The 17,926-nt window shown below is 40.2% G+C and overlaps 1 protein-coding gene across 1 annotated transcript in view; it reads right to left on the bottom strand.

Moving 5' to 3' along the window:
- CLPX (caseinolytic mitochondrial matrix peptidase chaperone subunit X) overlaps nt 1-17,668 on the bottom strand; it is a 45,694-nt gene extending 28,026 nt beyond the window's left edge. Inside the window, exons 1-3 of the mRNA XM_080659644.1 lie at nt 17,319-17,668; nt 7,590-7,750; nt 5,929-6,046 (exon numbers count right to left, since the gene is read on the bottom strand). Of these exons, the coding sequence (XP_080515770.1) occupies nt 5,929-6,046; nt 7,590-7,750; nt 17,319-17,397 (358 nt within the window). The 5' untranslated portion in view covers nt 17,398-17,668. The remainder of the gene's footprint in view (nt 1-5,928; nt 6,047-7,589; nt 7,751-17,318) is intronic.
- Between the last annotated feature and the right edge of the window lie 258 nt (nt 17,669-17,926).

The raw sequence follows: 17,926 nt of genomic DNA, 5'->3' as shown, positions 1-17,926 counted from the left end.
TCTGTGGTTGTTTTTGCACTATAATTTTAAAGGAGAATAGTTGCAATAGAAATCATATGGCCCACAAAGCCTAAAATATTTACTATTTGCTCACTCCTGCTATACAGCATTTAAAAGGGAAGAACTACCCATAGAATGAGAGAAAATATTTGCAAATCACATATCTGAATAAGGGTCTAGTATTCAAAATATATAAAGAACTCCTAACTCAACAATACAGATAACCCAATTTAAAAATGAACACAGGAATCGGCCCTGTAGCTCAGGGTTAGAGCACTGGTCTTGTAAAAATGAACATAGGATTTAAATATTCTTTTCTCCAAAGAAGACATAGAAATGACCAATAAACATATGAAAAGATGCTTAACATTCTTACTCATTAAGGAAATGTAAATCAAATTCCTATGATGGCTATAATAAAAAAGATAAGTGTTGAAAAGGATGTGTAATAATTGGAACCCTTATACATAGCTAGTTGGGTTGTAGGATGGTACAGTCTCTTTAAAAAACAGTTTGGCAGTTTCTTAAAAAGCTAAACATAGGCCCTGGCCAGGTAGCTCAGTTGGTAAGATCATCGGCCTGATATGCCAAGGTTACAGGTTTCATCCCAGGTCAGGGCACATACAAGAAGCAACCAACTGAGTAATAAATAAGTAGAACAACAAATCGATGTTTCTCTCTCTCTCTCTCTCTCTCTCTCTCTCTCTCTCTCTCCTTCCCTCCCTCCCTCCCTTCACCAATCAATAAATAAAAACTAAAAACAATTTTTTTTAAAAAGCTAAACATAGTTACCATTTCACCTAGCAATTCCGTTCCTAAGCAGATGCCCAAGTAAAAACAAAAATCATGTACACAAATGTTCATAGTGGCATTGCTTTTTTTTTTTTTTTTTGGTTAATCCTCACCTGAGGATAATTTTTCCACTGATTTTTTTTTTAAGAGAGTGGAAGGGATAGAGGGCGGGCAAGAGAGAAACAGGGAGAGAGAGAAAGGGAAGGGAGAGAGAGAAAAACATCAATGTGAGAGAGACACATCAATCGATATGCACCCCAATGGGGTCAGGGATCAAACTTGCAAACCAAGTAAGTGCCCTTGACTGGGAATCGAACCCATGACCATTAGGTGCGTGCGCCAAATGCTCTAACCACTTAACCACACTGGCCTGGGCACTGTAGCATTATTTATAATAGCTAACAAGTAGAAGCAACTCAAATGTCCATCAATAGATGAGTGGACAAGGAAATACTAACATCCTATATAATAAAAGAGTAATATGCAAATTGACAGTCACTCCAACACACAAGATGGCCACCCCCATGTGGTCAAAGATGGCTGTCCCCATGTGGACACAAGATGGCTGCCACAAGATGGCCTGCAAGGGAGGGCAGTTGTGGGTGACCAAGCCAGCAGGGGAGGGCAGTTAGGGGTGACTGGGCTGGCAGAGGAGGGCAGTTGGGGGAGACCAGGCCTGTAGGGAAGGAGTATTGGGGGGGAATCAGGCCAGCAGGGGAGGGCAGTTAGGGGCAATCGGGCCAGCAGGGGAGCAGTTAGGTGTCGATCAGGCAGGCAGGAGAGTGGTTAGGGGGTGATTAGGTTGGCAGGCAGAAGCGGTTAGGAGCAATCAGGCAGGCAGGCAGGCGAGTGGTTGGGAGCCAGCAGTCCTGGATTGTGAGAGGGATGTCCGACTGCCCTTGAGGGGTCCCAGATTGGAGAGGGTACAGGCTGGGCTGAGGGACACACACCCCCGTGCACGAATTTCGTGCACCGGGCCTCTAGTTCAACCATAAAAAGCAATGAAGACTGATACATAATGCAACACAAATGAACCTTGAAAACATCTATAATAATAATCATCTATAATAATAAAAGGGTAATATGCTAATTAGACCAGATGCCTTCCGGATGTCATTCCAGACCTCCTTCCTGACGAAGCTGGGGCTGGAGGGAAGCCAGCCCAGGCCAGCAGCTGGGGGAAGGAAGGCTACTCTTGCACAAATTTTCGTGCATCGGGCTTCTACTGCTAAAAAAAAAGAAGCCAGACACAGCCCTGGCCAGGTGGTTCAATCTGTTGGAGCATGGTTCTGGACACTAAAAGGTTGTGGGTTCGATCCCCAGTCAGGGCATATGGGAGGCAAACAATCAATGTTTCTCTCTCACATAGATGTTTCTCTCTCTCTTCCTCTCTCTCTAGAATCAATAAAAAACATCTTGGGTAAGGATTAAAAAACAAAAAACTAAAACCTCAAAAAAATTTTTAAAAAGGACTAGACCTGTATGTATTAACATATATAGCTCTCAAAACATTGCTGAGTTGAAAACAAAAACATGAATATGATACCACTTATGCTTTTAAAAAGTTTTATGTTCAACAAAGATATATTATAAAATATATTTTTAGCTTTATCTATAATGCTCTACTTTTTCATAAAGAGGGACATATACATGTATTCCTCAGGTAATTTAAAATAATTAAATATGACAAAAAAATGGACAATTACCTAAACAGGCCATTCATAAAAGACCTGTAAGTGACAAAAAGCACATAAAAAGATGTTTATGGCCCTGGCCAGTGTAGCTCAGTTGGCTGAACAATGGTCCATGCACTGAGAAGTCATCAGTTCCATTCCTGGTCCAGGCACATGCCCGGGTTTCGGGCTCCATCCCCAATAGGGGCCTGCAGGAGGCAACCAAGGAAGTAACGTTTCTCTTTCTTCATCAATGTTTCCTCTCTCTCTCCCTTCTTCTCTAAAATCAATTTAAAAATATTTTAAAAAGATGTTTATGAATAACTATATAAATACAGATTTAAATAAATAACCTAAGATCAAACAAAACTCTTTAGAACTAGGATGACCAAATTTTCCATAAGTAGACAGAAAATCCACTGCATTCAAAAGGGATGCATGCTGAAGAGACTTTTATTATGGATCAACAAAACCAAAGGAGGAGGGCCTAGTCTCACTGCTGGGGCCTATTACTCCTCAGTAGTAAAGATCCAGAGAACAGGGACAGTGTCATGCTCATCTGTGAATTTTCTGAGCCCAGCAGTGTCTGACTCAATAGATGTTTGAGCAGGTATACTTCTTTTACTTTTCTCTTTCACATCTCCCTTCCCCATTAGAAGTCCCAAAGAAAATAGACCACCTCAGAGCTGAGCTGATTAGTGTAGAGTGTTTTCCACACTTGGGTCTCACTGTTATATTTACAGATTCTAGGGTCCTACCAATACCTACCGAATGTTAATCTCTAGGGAAGGAGGGAATCTATAGTCAACAATCATCCTCAGTGTTCACTTAAAAAAAAAAAGTTTTAATATTTGAAGTGTTCACTTAATCAGTTAAACAACAGTGACCTGGCAGGTTTTGAAAACACTGCATAAAAGAAAACTAAACTTAATCTTGAGAGGACCTAGTTTATTTAAAAATATATATGACATTACCATTATGAACTGAGCAATTCTCAGATTTTTGAGAACTTTAGTATATCACACCAAATTTTGTTAACAGAAAATGTTATTTAGAAGTTATAGCCGAAACTGGTTTGGCTCAGTGGATAGAGCGTTGGCCTGCGGACTGAAGGGTCCCGGGTTCGATTCCGGTCAAGGGCATGTACCTTGGTTGCGGGCACATCCCCAGTGGGAGGTGTGCAGGAGGCAGCTGATCGATGTTTCTTTCTCATCAATGTTTCTAGCTCTCTATCCCTCTCCCTTCCTCTCTGTAAAATATCAATAAAATATATTTTTTAAAAAAAGTTATATCATCCAGTTCTACTACTTTCATTTTATACTGCAATTCAAATTACTATTCATTCAGATTGATTTTTCTCTTTGATCTCTTACTAGGTAAAAACTACAAACAGAACCTCTAACATTGCAGCTATAGAATGGAACTACTTTAAAGTCTTTTTAAAACTGTAAAAACATGCTACATGTAGTACTTTTTTGTATAGTGGCTAATTATAGCACTGATAAATGTGAAACTGAAGTTATTTGGGTTAGAATACAGAGAATCCTCTCCAACTAATAATCAGAAACTGAAACTTCTGCCACACCTTACCATCAACCTTTTCATAATTGGACTGTATAGGAAGGCTGACATGTTAGTATAATGCAATTTACTGGAGACATTACCATTAACTCTAATCATATAGGAAATTAGTTATTTGATTCATTAAAACAAAATATATCTGTTGATTTCAGAGAGAATTATTGACATTAAGCAAAAGTAGGACTGTTGATTTCTTCCTTCTCTTAGTGTCTGAATCATTAATGATTATAAAGACATTTTCTAGAATTGAGAGCATAGCTCCCCTGAAAAGTACTTATTGAAGGAAAATACCTTAATATTTGAATGACCCAGTTCTCGTTTTATGAGACAATCAATAGGTATGTGAAGAACAGAATAATAAATACAGAAAAAGCAAGCCTTGGTTCTTGTATAGCTTAATAGTTACAAAAACCGACCCTGCACCTTCTCGTTCCCCCTCTGCCTCTCTCCCCACCCCCCTCACCACTCTTGTTCTGCTCTGCCATGCTGTGCTCTGAAGAGATACCTGCCACCTCCCAGCAAGTGGCTTTGCCGGGCTTTTGGAGCATGCCACCACCCGACCAAGGGATCTGCATAGGTAGCAGGCTATGACCTGTACAGTGCCTATGATTATACAGTACCACCTATAGAGAAAACCCTTGCGAAAACCGACATTCAGACAGCTCTTCCTTCTGGGTGCTATGAAAGAATAGCTCCATGTTCTGTCTTGGCTGCAAACATTTCATAGATGCAGGAGCTGGTGTCATAAATGAAAATTATAGGAAATCTTATTGTACTGTTTAATTTTGGCAAAGAAAAGTTTGAAGTAAAAAAGGGTGACCAAATTACATAGCTCATTTGTGAATGGATTTTTTAATCCAGAAATAGAGGAAGTTCAAGTTTTGGATGACACTGAAAGGAGTTCAAGAGATTTTGATTACACTGGAAAGAATAAAAACTTATGCCAAGAACAGAAAATTAAAAAAATGTACTTTTTTCTTAAAAATAAAGTTTTTGTTTAGTGTTTTGCACTTCTGTGAACTTAATAGCTTTAGCTTCTAAAAATATTTGTTGTTCTTATAGCAAAGAAAGGGTACCCTGTTGGGATCACAGAACTTATAATTTCTTGTGTTTTTCTACATTTGATTGTTGTATAAATCTGCATGGTAACCTAATACAAAGTTTCTTTTTTCAATCGAATGTACATCAATCACAGATTCCCTCCCCCCAGAACTATATTATTTAATTCACTAAATGCTACCTCTTCAACAACTTATTTTTTTATTTCTTTGTAAATTATAAGCAAAGCCTTTCATTCAAGAAATTTTTAAAATTGAATTTAGAGAGAGAGGAAGGGAGGAAAGGAGGGAGGGAAGGAGGGAAAGAGGAGGGAAGAAGGGAGGAATGGAAGGAGGGAAGGAGGGAGGGAAGAGAGAGAGAGAGAGAGAGAGAGACATCATCAGTTTGTTGTTCCGCTTATTTAAGCATTCATTGGTTTATTCTTGCATGTACCCTGACCAGGGATCAAACCCAAAACCTTGGTGTATCAGGATGACGCTCTACCAACTGAGCTACATGGCCAGGGCCTCATTCAATAAATTTGAATTGTTTTTATAGATATATTATACAAATAAATAAAATATAATAAAACAGTTCTTAAGATCCAAATTTAAAATAAAGACTTAAGCAAAATAAAGAAGCAAATAGTTTCCTTAAATTCTCTCCTATACACAGTGTAAAATATTACTAGTCCTGGGGATTTTTAGTATCTGGTGAACATAAGAGAGAATTATGTAAGTTTAGGAACAAAATAACCTCAGTTTATATCATTTATATATTTCTATGCAGTTAACCGTTTATAGAAAAGGTAGAGAAAAAGAACAAAAACAGAAGTAATACTTACACACAAAGGTCTCTACATGTGTGCACAAGTCACCACATTTAGGGCAGCGTAGCTGGTTTCCACCTTTCCCAGAATTCCCAGAGCCTGATTTTTTACTGCTTCCCTCACTTACTGATTTCTAAAGTTTTTGGAGAAGGAAAAAGGAGAGTGTCAATTATTAATTTCGGGCAACCATTTTATATGTAAACAAATATAAACAATATAGTTGATAATTAATTACTATTTTTACAATTTCTAGAATTAAATCATTTGCATAACTTAATCTCTACTATTGCTGGCACATGTAGGTATGTGCCACCATGTATAAAAAAAAGTTTTCTTTCAATGACTCAATAATAACTAGGAAAAAAATTTCTGAAAGTATAAAACTACATTTCAATGAAATTAAATTGGGTGTTATTACCATGGCAAGTAGTGATTCTTAACTTTCTTAAATCTAACTTTTTTCATTTCTAAAATAAAGATATCATCTACTTCAGAGTCACTGTTAGGATTAAGTGCAAATGTGAAAGCATCAAGCATTTTGTCTCGCATTTAATATTAACTCAAGTGTCAGTCAAATTCACATAATAAAAAATTTGATAGTAATTCACTGACCCAATACAATCACCAATCATCTACTTGCTAGCTACGGAGTAGCCCAGCATTGTCATAAAGATATCCAAGATTTTTAGTAGAGGATGAAGTGGGGTTTACACTGTTATGAGTTGCAAAAATTGTATGAAAGTAGAAGTGATGGCTATTCCTAATTCAACCCTACAGACTAACTACATAGGTTACTTAATGAAGCTTCTTTACAGCTTTGGGGGGGGGGGAGACTGCGGGAGGTTGGCCGGCTGCGGAAGGTTGGTTGTGGGAGCGCACTGACCACCAGGGAGCAGCTTGTGTTGAGCCTCTGCCCCGTGGTGGTCAGTATGTTGTCACAGCGACTGGTCGTTTGGTCAACCTGACCGGTCAGAATGGTTGCTTAGGCTTTTATGTATATAGACTAGAGGCCCGGTGCACAAAATTCATGCATGGGGCGAGGGTGGGGGGGAGGAGCGTGTCCCTCAGCCCAGCCTGCACCCTCTCCAATCTGGGACCCCTTGAGGGATGTCCAACTGCCCAGTGGGATCGAGCCTAAACGGGCAGTCGGACATACCTAACACAATCCAGGAATGCTGGCTCCCAACCGCTCGCCTGCCTGCCTGCCTGATTGCCCCTAACTGCCCTCCCCTGCCGGCCTGGTCACCCCTAACTGTCCTCCCCTGCAGGCCTGGTACCCCCCAACTGCCCTCCCCTGCAGGCCTGGTCACCCCTAACTGCCCTCCCCTGCAGGCCTGATCGCCCCCAACTGCCCTCCCTTGCAGGCCTGGTCCCCCCGCAACTGCCCTCCCCTGCAGGCCTGGTTGCCCCTAACTGCCCTCCCCTGCAGGCCTGATCGCCCCCAACTGCCCTACCTTGCAGGCCTGGTCCCTCCCAACTGCCCTCCCCTGCTGGCCTGATTGCCCACAACTGCCCTCCCCTGCTGGCCATCTTGTGTCCACATGGGGGCAGCCATCTTTGACCACATGGGAGCGGCCATATTGTGTGTTCGAGTGACGGTCAATTTGCATATTACTCTTTTATTAGATAGGATTGTTTAAACAAGGGAACTCAAATATGTACATAGGTGCCAATACCTTATTTCCATCTCCAGAGCCATCTTTACTTATCCCATCTTTTGAGGCTAAGCATGCTGATGTTTCTGTAAAGGTTCTAAAAGGAACTCTTCGTAGAATCTGAGTTTCAAAGGTCCCAAGCCTTCCTAAAATGGGTATATGAATGCGACCACAAGAAATACCTGAAAGTATAAAAACCTTATTAGTCTACACATCAAATATTAACATTCTTTCAATAAAATACCCTGGAAACAAAAATGTGTTAAGCACAAGAGGTTGAAAAAGTTATAGTTTTTACAGTAGTACAAACTGGTAAAGAAACTAATAATACCATTAGAGGCAAAGCCCTCTCAAATATAGGCCAGACCTGGACTTGGACAGATTCCAGGTGCGTAAAAATGTTTTTTTCTTTCCAGGCCTGACTTTTGGAAGTGAGGAAAGACCACCAAGGTCATAACAATGAGTGACTCAAAGTTTGAGATAATTAGTTCAACATCTGCCTTGCTAGCAGGGGGAAAAGACCATTTATGTCCTATATTCTTATTCTTCTTATACTAGAGGCCCAGTGCACAACATCTGTGCACTGGGGGGGGGGGGGGGGAGAGAGGGAGGTCCCTCAGCCTAGCCTAATGAAATATTCAATCCTACAGAAAAAAATATAATTCAGTAAATATTGTGTAACCACCATTCTGCTTTCAAGGATTTTAACTTTTTGACATAAAGTTAAAATTCTTTAATAGAATGTAAGTTATTATTTAGCAAACGTTTCCTGTAAAGGACCAGGATAGTAAATATTTTCAGCTTTGTGAGCCACATAATCTCAGTCTATTTGCCTGTAACAGGAAAGTAAATGTAAACAATATGTACACAAATGGGTGTGGCCAGATTTGATCCACAGGGTCATTGTTTGCTGACCTCTCATTTTTCTTACATAAATACAAAATAAATTATAGACAATAGCAAAAGAGCCATACTGCATACTGTGAGGCAGCATTTCCCAAGCTGGTCTTTAAAAGTGTTCCTTACACAAGATGGTCCTAGATTTAAAAAAATGCTATATATTTCAGTACTGTAGGGATATTCAGAACCTTGCATAAGCTAACCTACATTAATGAACTTCCAAGAAGGAAGTTTCCCAGCAGTTTACCTAAGTGCTCTTAGGAGGTAATAAACAGAAAGGGTATGTGTGTTAATGTTAATATTTAAATAAATTTAAGATATTGGGGTTTTTTGCCTCCCTCATTTTATTCCCTGCAAAATTCTCAACTCAGGCTTTAAATTTTTATTTCTACACCTGTTAAGAGCTTTTAAGAGATCATGCACATATGTATATATTGTATCCAAAGCCAAAAACTGGTTTAAAATTATGTCCTTCAAACAAGTAAAAAAAAAAAATTGCTTAGTTATATAACTGATTTATTAATTCCAATTTTCCAGCAGTATGCAATGTTAGAATAACTAATTTCTTTAGCTATTTATCACCCTAGGCCAGCGATTTTCAACCAGTGCGCCACAAGAATTTCTAAAACGTGCAATACCCGACTATTTAGCAGGGCACTGACCTCTTTCCCCTTAGATTGTCAAATAAAAACATAACAACAGCAATCCAGTGTGAATGCTTTATCTTGAACCATAAATATATAGGTCATATAATAGAGTTGCATCTTATTAGTCACGTCACATAAGGTTGGGCCTGACTGGTTAATTCTTGGTACTAGAAAGCTTTATATACAAGTATAGGCACCTGATTTTTTAAAAAGTCACTTTGAGCCTTGGCTGGGTAGCTCAGTTGATTAGAACCTCATTCTGATTTACCAAGGTTACTGGTTCGATCCCCAGTCAGGGTACATACAAGAATCAACCAATGAATGCATAAGTGGTACAATAAATCGATGTTTCTTTCTCCCTTCTTCCCTTTCTAAAATCAAATAAAAAACAAACAACTTTAAGTCATTTTGGAGCAAAAAGGGTAGGTAATTACTATTATTTTTTATAAATCAATCAAAAGTATACCTATTTTTTGTCAGATCAGCAAAAAATGTTTTTTGGTATGCCACAAAATTTTAGTAATTATTTATGTGTGCCATGAGATGAAAAAGGTTAAAAATTGCTGCCCTAGGCCATCATCTGTTCCACAAAGTACAAAACTGAATGCATCAAACTTCTCAGGAAAGATACAAATAAGAGGAATCAAATTTTTTTTTATCTCTATATAAATACCGAAAAAGATTTAAGGTTTGACATCCCAGTCCCTAATCTAGACTGCAAAATTTTGCTTAACACTATTAAACTTGAAAAATAATTTAAAAAAATACAATTGATGATTTTCTCTTAAGTAATGTTTTCAAAAGACATTGCAAATTTTTTCAAGTGCAACATTTCCATTTTTTGCAGTAAATGACAATTGCCATTACTACCTCATAAGAATGAGATTTAAGGTAGCTCATAAATTTTAAGCTAAACATGTTTAATGTTTTTCCAAGGACAAAATATGATCTAAAGACTATGACAATGTAAAAATCAAGTCTAGAAAAAATAACGGGGAGAGGAAATCAAGTAATGCAGAAAGTTAATGGACACTGAAGCTGGGTGATGGGTATGTGGCAGTTCATTGTCTATTTTATGTGTGTATGAAAATGTTCATAATAAATGAAGGAGAGGTAGCAAAATAAAATTATAACCAATGTAACAAGTATAGCTTTTTAAATTGAGCCATTACAATGTATTCACAAAGAAAACTACAATTATAACAAAATTATATGAGGCTATTTTACTTAGATGTTTAGACAAAACAACCCTGAATTATCACATATAGTGGGTATATTTTTTCCCATTTACAATAAAATATATCTTTTAAAATAGTGTTGAACAATTTACAATATCTAATATTAGAAAATAAGCTGAAAGGAAATTATCTTTGGGAATTTAAGAGAAATAAAAACTGTGAACAGGAGAAACCAAGATGGCGGCATAGGTAAGCACCTAAACTGCTGCCTCGTACAACAATTTCAAAACTACAACTAAAAGACAGAACGGACATCATCCAGAACCACAGGAAGGCTGAGTGGAAATTCTACAACTAGAAGGAAAGAGGAAAGCTCACAGAGAATCAGAGGAGCGGCAAAGGAAGGCTGAGGTACGGAGACGTGCGCAGAGAGGAAGGGCGACTGAGTGCCTGGCTGACTTTCTCTGGTGGGAGGGGGAAGGAAGCCCCCGACTGCACTGAACCCCAGTTCCGACTGCACTGAAACCCAGTTCCGGGTGAAACCCCGTGGACCCAGGCTCATACAGGGGGGGTCTGGACTGTCAGGTAGAGAGAAAGACACACGGAGACTCGGAGACATGGGGGAGCCGAGGGAGGTCTGGAGGTGCGCGCGCGCGCACACGCGAGTGCTCACAGAGAAAGCTGAATGCGGAGGTTGCCGCAGGCATTCCCTAGCGGAAAGGAGTCGGAAGCTCCTGACTGCACTGAACCCTAGTTCCGACTGTACTGAACCCAAGTTCCGGGCGAGCCCCTGGGGACCCACGCTCTTACAGGGGGAATCTGGACTGTCAGGCGGAAACTCAGGTTAGTGGCGCAAGGGCAGGACTGACTGGAAGCCAAGACTGTCTGCTCCGCCCTGAGACTCCACCCCATCCAAGCTGAGCACAGAGGCTTTTGCAATTTTGCAAGTCTAATCCTGTAAGGCTGTCTCCAGCACTGAACTTCTCCCAGTGTAGACACAGCTGATCCTCACAGCCAACTGGCCTGGAGGTCTATTCCTCCCAGTGATACCAACAACAATCAAGACTTAACAACAACAAGGCTGTACACACAGTCCACAAAGGGGTGCACCAAGAGTGTCCACCTCAGGTTAAACCTGGGGAGGCCGACCCACTGGGCCATATAGGAAACCTAGCACACAAAGCTACCCTACCAACTCAGGGAAGCAGTGAAAAATGGGGAGACAAAGAAACAGATCACAAACGAAAGAAATGGAGGAAAACAAACGACTGGATATAGAATTCAAAATCACGGTTATAAGGCTTTTCAAGAATATCCTAGAAAAAGCCGATAAATTTAGCGAGACCCTCGAGGATATGAAAAAGGACCAACCAGAAACTAAACATACATTGACTCAAATAAAAAATATTATACAGAGACCCAACAGCAGACTAGAGGAATGCAAGAATCAAGTCAAAGAATTGAAATACAAAGAAGCAAAAAACACTCAACTGGAAAAGCAAAAAGAAAAAAGAATCCAAAAAGTTGAAGATAGTGTAAGAAGCCTCTGGGACAACTTCAAGCATACCAATATCAGAATTATGGGGGTGCCAGAAGAAGAGAGAGAGCAAGATACTGAAAACCTATTGGAAGAAAATAATGACTGAAAACTTCCCCTACCTGGTGAAAGAAATAGACTTACAAGTCCAGGAAGTGCACAGAACCCCAAACAAGAGGAATCCAAAGAGGACCACAACAAGACACATCATAATTAAAATGCCAAGGGCAAAAGACAAAGAGAGAATATTAAAAGCAGCAAGAGAAAAACAGTTAATTACCTACAAGGGAGCACCCATACGACTGTCAGCTGATTTCTCAACAGAAACTATGCAGGCCAGACGGGAGTGGCAAGAAATTAATTTTCAAAGTGATGAATAGCAAGAACCTACAACCAAGATTACTCTACCCAGCAAAATTATCATTCAGAATGGAAGGTCAGATAAAGAGCTTCACAGATAAGAAAAATCTAAAGGAGTTCATCACCACCAAACCATTATTATATGAAATGCTGAAAGGTATTCTTTAAGAAGAGGAAGAAGAAAAAAGTAAAGAGAAAAATTATGAACAACAAATACATATCTATCAACAAGTGAACCTAAAAATCAAGTGAATTAAAAATCTGAGGAACAAAATAAACTGGTGAATATAATAGAATCAGGGGCATAGAAAGGGAGTGGACTGATATTTCTCAGGGGGAAAGGGTATGGGGGGTGCAGGAAGAGACTGGACAAAAATTATACACCTATGGATGAGGACAGTGGGTGGGAGGTAAGGGCAGAGGGTGGGGTGGGAGGTAAGGGCAGAGGGTGGGGTGGGAACCGGGTGGAGGGGAGCTTTGGTGGGAAAAAGGAGAAACAATTGTAATAATCTGAACAATAAAGGTTTATTAAATTAGAAAATATTATATAAAAAACTGTGAACATAATCCTTTTAAAGTCTACTTGAATAGAAAGAAAAATAAGTCCCCTTAAATAACTCAACAATGCAACTATACAGTCACCACAGAAAATACTATATGAAAAACATGTTTGTGTCATTTAAACTTCAAAGTTTAAGAATTTCTTTGCTGGCCCTGATGGTATGGTACTGTAGTGTTGTTTTAACTTTCTATAATCTATGGGCTATACGCAGTGGTCGGCAAACTCATTAGTCAACAGAGCCAAATATCAACAGTACAACGATTGAAATTTCTTTTGAGAGCCAAATTTTTTAAACTTAAACTTCTTCTAACGCCACTTCTTCAAAATAGACTCGCTCAGGCCGTGGTATTTTGTGGAAGAGCCACACTCAAGGGGCCAAAGAGCTGCATGTGGCTCGCGAGCCGCAATTTGCCGACCACTGGATAGTATACCAACAAGATGCCATAAATACTAAACCTGTGGCTCTCAAAATTGAACACACATCAAAATCACCTGGAGAGCCGAAACCGGTTTGGCTCAGTGGATAGAGCGTCAGCCTGCGGACTGAAAGGTCCCGGGTTCGATTCCGGTTAAGGGCATGTACCTTGGTTGTGGGCACATCCCCAGTGGGAGGTGTGCAGGAGGCAGCTGATGGATGTTTCTCTCTCATCGATGTTTCTAGCTCTCTATCCCTCTCCCTTCCTCTCTGTGAAATATCAATAAAATATATTAAAAAAAAAAAAAATCACCTGGAGAGCTTGTTAAAACATTGTAGGGGACCTTCCCTGGTTCTGATTCAGAAGGTATGAGGTGGAACTTGCTTTTCTATCAAGTTCCCAGGTGATACTGATGCTGCTGGTCTGGAAACCACACTTTTAAACCACTGTACTAAACAATTTAAATAACCAGTCATTCACAAATCATATAAATCTTCACAGAAATCATTGCAGCAAACTAATCAGGAGTTTTTAACCCTTTTTGCACCATGAACCCCTTTGGCAGTCAAGTGAAGCCTACAGACAGGCCCCTTCTCAGAATAATGTTTTTAAATGTACAGAATACACAATAAAGAAAACCAATTATACTGTAGTTATCAAAATATCTTTAAAATATTCTCCTTTACTAACAGAATTAAATAAGGCCTAACAGCTCTTATAACTACCATGATTTCAAAGGTGTGAAAAGTATAAGCAATATATTTTGAGATATATGCAACTGTAATGATATGAAAATATTTGTAATTTTGATTGGTGACAAATTCAGATACTGCAGCTACTGTAGATTTGTTGCCTACGTTCAGAATTGAAGGAAATGTATTTCACATCAAGATTAGTGAAAATAAAGTTCACGGAACCTCTGAATTCTATCCCTAGACCCTGTTGGAAGCCTGTAAATTCCAAAGGAAAAAATCCTAAAGCCAAAAACGGGAAGTATTTCTGTGAAGTGTATTTCAAAAGACTACTTGGCAGCAATGACAAAAGACAGTTAAAAGTTAAACCATTTACAAACTTCTGTTATATAGATCAAGCTTTCTGAGTTTCAGAGCAAGTGTTTTTAAAAAGAAATATTAGAATAAGGTACACTTAATTTTCGGGCTATTAAAACGTAGGAGAGTTATTTATTAAACTTTTAAATATTTGACTGCCTATACTCAATCTTGAATTAAGCATTCTCCAAAAACATGCAAATGATTCAGTTTAAAAGATAAACCAATCTTTAATTTATATTTTAGAAATATAGAACGAATGAAAAATTTAAACTATTTGCTGTGACAATATTTAAGTGCATAACAATTGATGAAATGGCAAATCAAGGTAAATGATCACTTAAAGTTTCCAGGGGTCCTCAAACTACGGCCCGAGGGCCACATGTGGCCCGCCGGGTGCCGCTGCCTGTCCTGCTTAGCAGCCGACTCTTCCCGGGCCCACAGTGCGCATAGGAATTTGTTCATCGTTGTTTTTTTTAAACTGTAGTCCGGCCCTCCAGCGGTCTGAGGGACAGTGAACTGGCCCCCTGTTTAAAAAGTTTGAGGACCCCTGACTTAAACACTTGGACTCTAGCCTCTAACACAAATTGGGGGAAAATTCAAAACTCACAAACAAAATCAGCAATTTAGTACACGCTTATTGCTTTTATTAACTTCAAATTTTCATTTTATGCCCAGGTTATTGTTTCATGAATTTGAAATACTTCTTAAAAAAAAAAATAGCATCACTCCTATGATAGCTTTCCTCAAGTTTAAAAGTGTTTGACGGTTTTTCACTAAGGCTAGTCTGCTGCTCTGAAGATGAACACGCCAAAAAAAGAGAAATGTTGATTAAGAAATAAAGATATTGTATAATTTATTCACTTTGCCTTATTTAAACTGTACTGTATTTAACTACAGAGAAAGAAAGAATTACAATTATAGTCTAGGCATACTATGCAACAATCATGAAAATTATGGACATGTTTAAGCATCTTCGTATCATTACACCTTCATGAGGTAACAACTTTTAAACAGACAAGGACAGAAAGCAGCCAGAAATCGCAATTCTGATCCTACAAGTCTCACAGCCAAATTCAGACCAAATACTGCCACTCAATCTTTTAAATGGCATCAAGCATTTCTGAATACACATATTTAGAAAACAAATTGACTTACACATGCAAAGTACATTTTTTAAAATATACACTAAAATTTAAAAATACACGTGACTTGGGTAGAAAAAAATATTTAAAATTTTACTTTACTATAGGTTTCATATTCAAAGAAACTAATGAGAAAAAACACATTAAACTGGGTAAACATAGGCCATCAGGGAAAGAAAATAGATCCAGTATCTAGGATGACAATTTAATTTCCCAAATAATTTTTCAAACTACCACATAACATTTAAAGTCTAACATGACAGACAAACCAATGGAAATAGAGAATAGCACTGTACTTCAGAGGAGCTCTGAAATGTCTCCTTTTAGTCTTAACTCATTTTACAATTTTGTGTTAGAAGACTAATTTGATCAAGTTCTTTTGTTTGTTTTTATTATGTTGCTAAAATTCTTAACTCCACTGTTTATAAAAATAAACTAGTTAAAAGTTCAATTCTGATTTTTCTATCTTTGCCTTTCTTCCTTTTTTCAGGAAGAAAAAATAATCCTCCTGGTGTTTTTTTTTAATCCTTAAAGAAACTATCTCTATATTATTATAGACTTTTAGACTTTTCTACTATGAAAAATAAATATTTTATGTAATTATGTCTTGGGAAAGTCTTAAATCAATGTGAAAAGTATTTTGCTGTTTTTCATGTAAAAATATTAAATTCTATAATGACCTTGAACACACATATACTTTATCCATTCCTAGAAACAATATTATTTGTCTCCTCTGCCAGATTTAAACTTGAAGGTGAGGACTTGTTCACCATTCTATTTCCAGCGCCAACACAGCCTAGGCCCTCAACAAATATGTCAAACAAATACATTTAAATCTGTCACTTTCAAGTGTATGCAACTCAAATTCCTGGAATAGGGACATGTACTTGTTAAGGTCTTGGGACTAAATTCACTCCTTTACGTTTATATATCATTTTACAAATGCTTCTGCCCACATGTTCATTTAATTCCTCTGTGAAATAAACTGTCAGAAAAATGTACATTTAGTAAACAATAAAAATTTTATAATTAACCTAAAATTTAGGAAAAAGGTGCTTTTCTTTTTTTAATCTATCCAAGGGTCATAAGCTGTCAACCCAAAGTGAAACGGATTTGTCTAGAAGTGATTATAACAGGATCTAGCCTCATAGTCTGATATTCATAAATTCGGGGAAGAGAAAAAATGGTTTCTTTTCCGGAGCCTCCTGGCTGGAGTGCCACTTTCACAGCTCCTGATAAACAGAAAGGAAAAGTAAACAGCGCCACCCTTAAGAAACTATCCGGGACTGTCAAGTTGTAGTAACAACTGCTGAGACCTTAGTACCTAAACAAATCTCCCCGCCGCTTTCCTGCGGCCCGGCAAGTTTCCCGGGCGCCGGGAAGTGTTCTGAAACCTGCCTACGTCCGGGCGTCAGCGGCCGCACAATGGCAATGACACGGCGGGTCCCGCGCGGCCTGCGGCTGGGACGTCGGCTCGCCGCCCCGCGGACCGCGGACCGCAGACCCCGGACCCCACTGGGCAGCCCCCACCAGAGCCCTCTTCTGAGCTCCCGACAGGCCCGAAGGGGACCCGGTCGCGCTCCGGAAGAGGAATCGCAGCAGGGCAGACAGCAGTTTTGGGGGAGCTTTGAGTAGGGTCTGGGGACGTTTTTAACGAGAGGAGGAGCATTTTGTGCCTTTCAGGGTTTCTGCGAAGTGGCCCCATTCTGGCCCTAAAGTCCGGAGGCTTGAAAGTGCGCGAGCGGGGGAGCACAGGCGTTTACTCCAAATCTGAGAAACAGCTGCTCTAGAGGTTGCCAGAGCCCCACTCTCCCGGGAAAGTAGAGAGTGCCAGGCGAAGCGCCGCGCAGCCCTCACACTCTCGCAATGGGGTAGGCCTCTGGCTCTCCCCGGGATCCCCACCGTCGGCCGGTACACTCCGGGCCCAAAGGCTCAGATGAAGTACTACTTCGTTACCTCTCGGCGCGGAGGCAAGCGAGGAAGTGATGAGCCGCGCGGCGACCGCTCCGCAACTACAAGCGCCGCAGCCAGACATCTCCGCGGGGCCTAGGCCGGGCTTCTCCCCCTGCTCTCCTCCTCCTCTCTCCTGGGCTCTCCTCCGAGTCTCAGGAGCCCGACTCCTACTTGCAGGGTGCGCTGACCAGGCTCCGGACCCTCCCGCCAACCCCTAGGCCCAGTGCAGACTTCACCCGCCAGGCAGCCAGGCCTGCGCGTTCTCAGTGGCCCTCTGACGTGTACCCAATACTGTAGACACCTAACCCCTCTCCCTCCCTCCCCTCCTCCTCTACCTCCCCACCCCCCACCCCACACCCGCCTACCGGGCCCGGGGTGCGTGCGCGCGCCTGCGTCCTAGGCCTAGGGCGGGGCGTTGGCACGTGCTACGTGTGTGTACGTGAGACACCGTCGTACGGCGAGGGGAAGGGGGCGGAGACCTCGGAGCCAATGAGCACGCTGCGACGGTGGCTGGCCCTAACTGCAGGAACTACAGGTCCGGAAAGGCAATTCTTCCGGAAGCCCCTTTAATCCTAGTGTTGAAAAAAATTTGAGATAAACACAGAGATGCA

This window comes from Plecotus auritus (assembly GCF_963455305.1).
Source record: "Plecotus auritus genome assembly, chromosome: 1".
NCBI classification, from domain to species: Eukaryota; Metazoa; Chordata; class Mammalia; order Chiroptera; family Vespertilionidae; genus Plecotus; species Plecotus auritus.
Note: the sequence above shows the minus strand (reverse complement) of the source record. Positions and strands in the feature narration are given on the sequence as shown.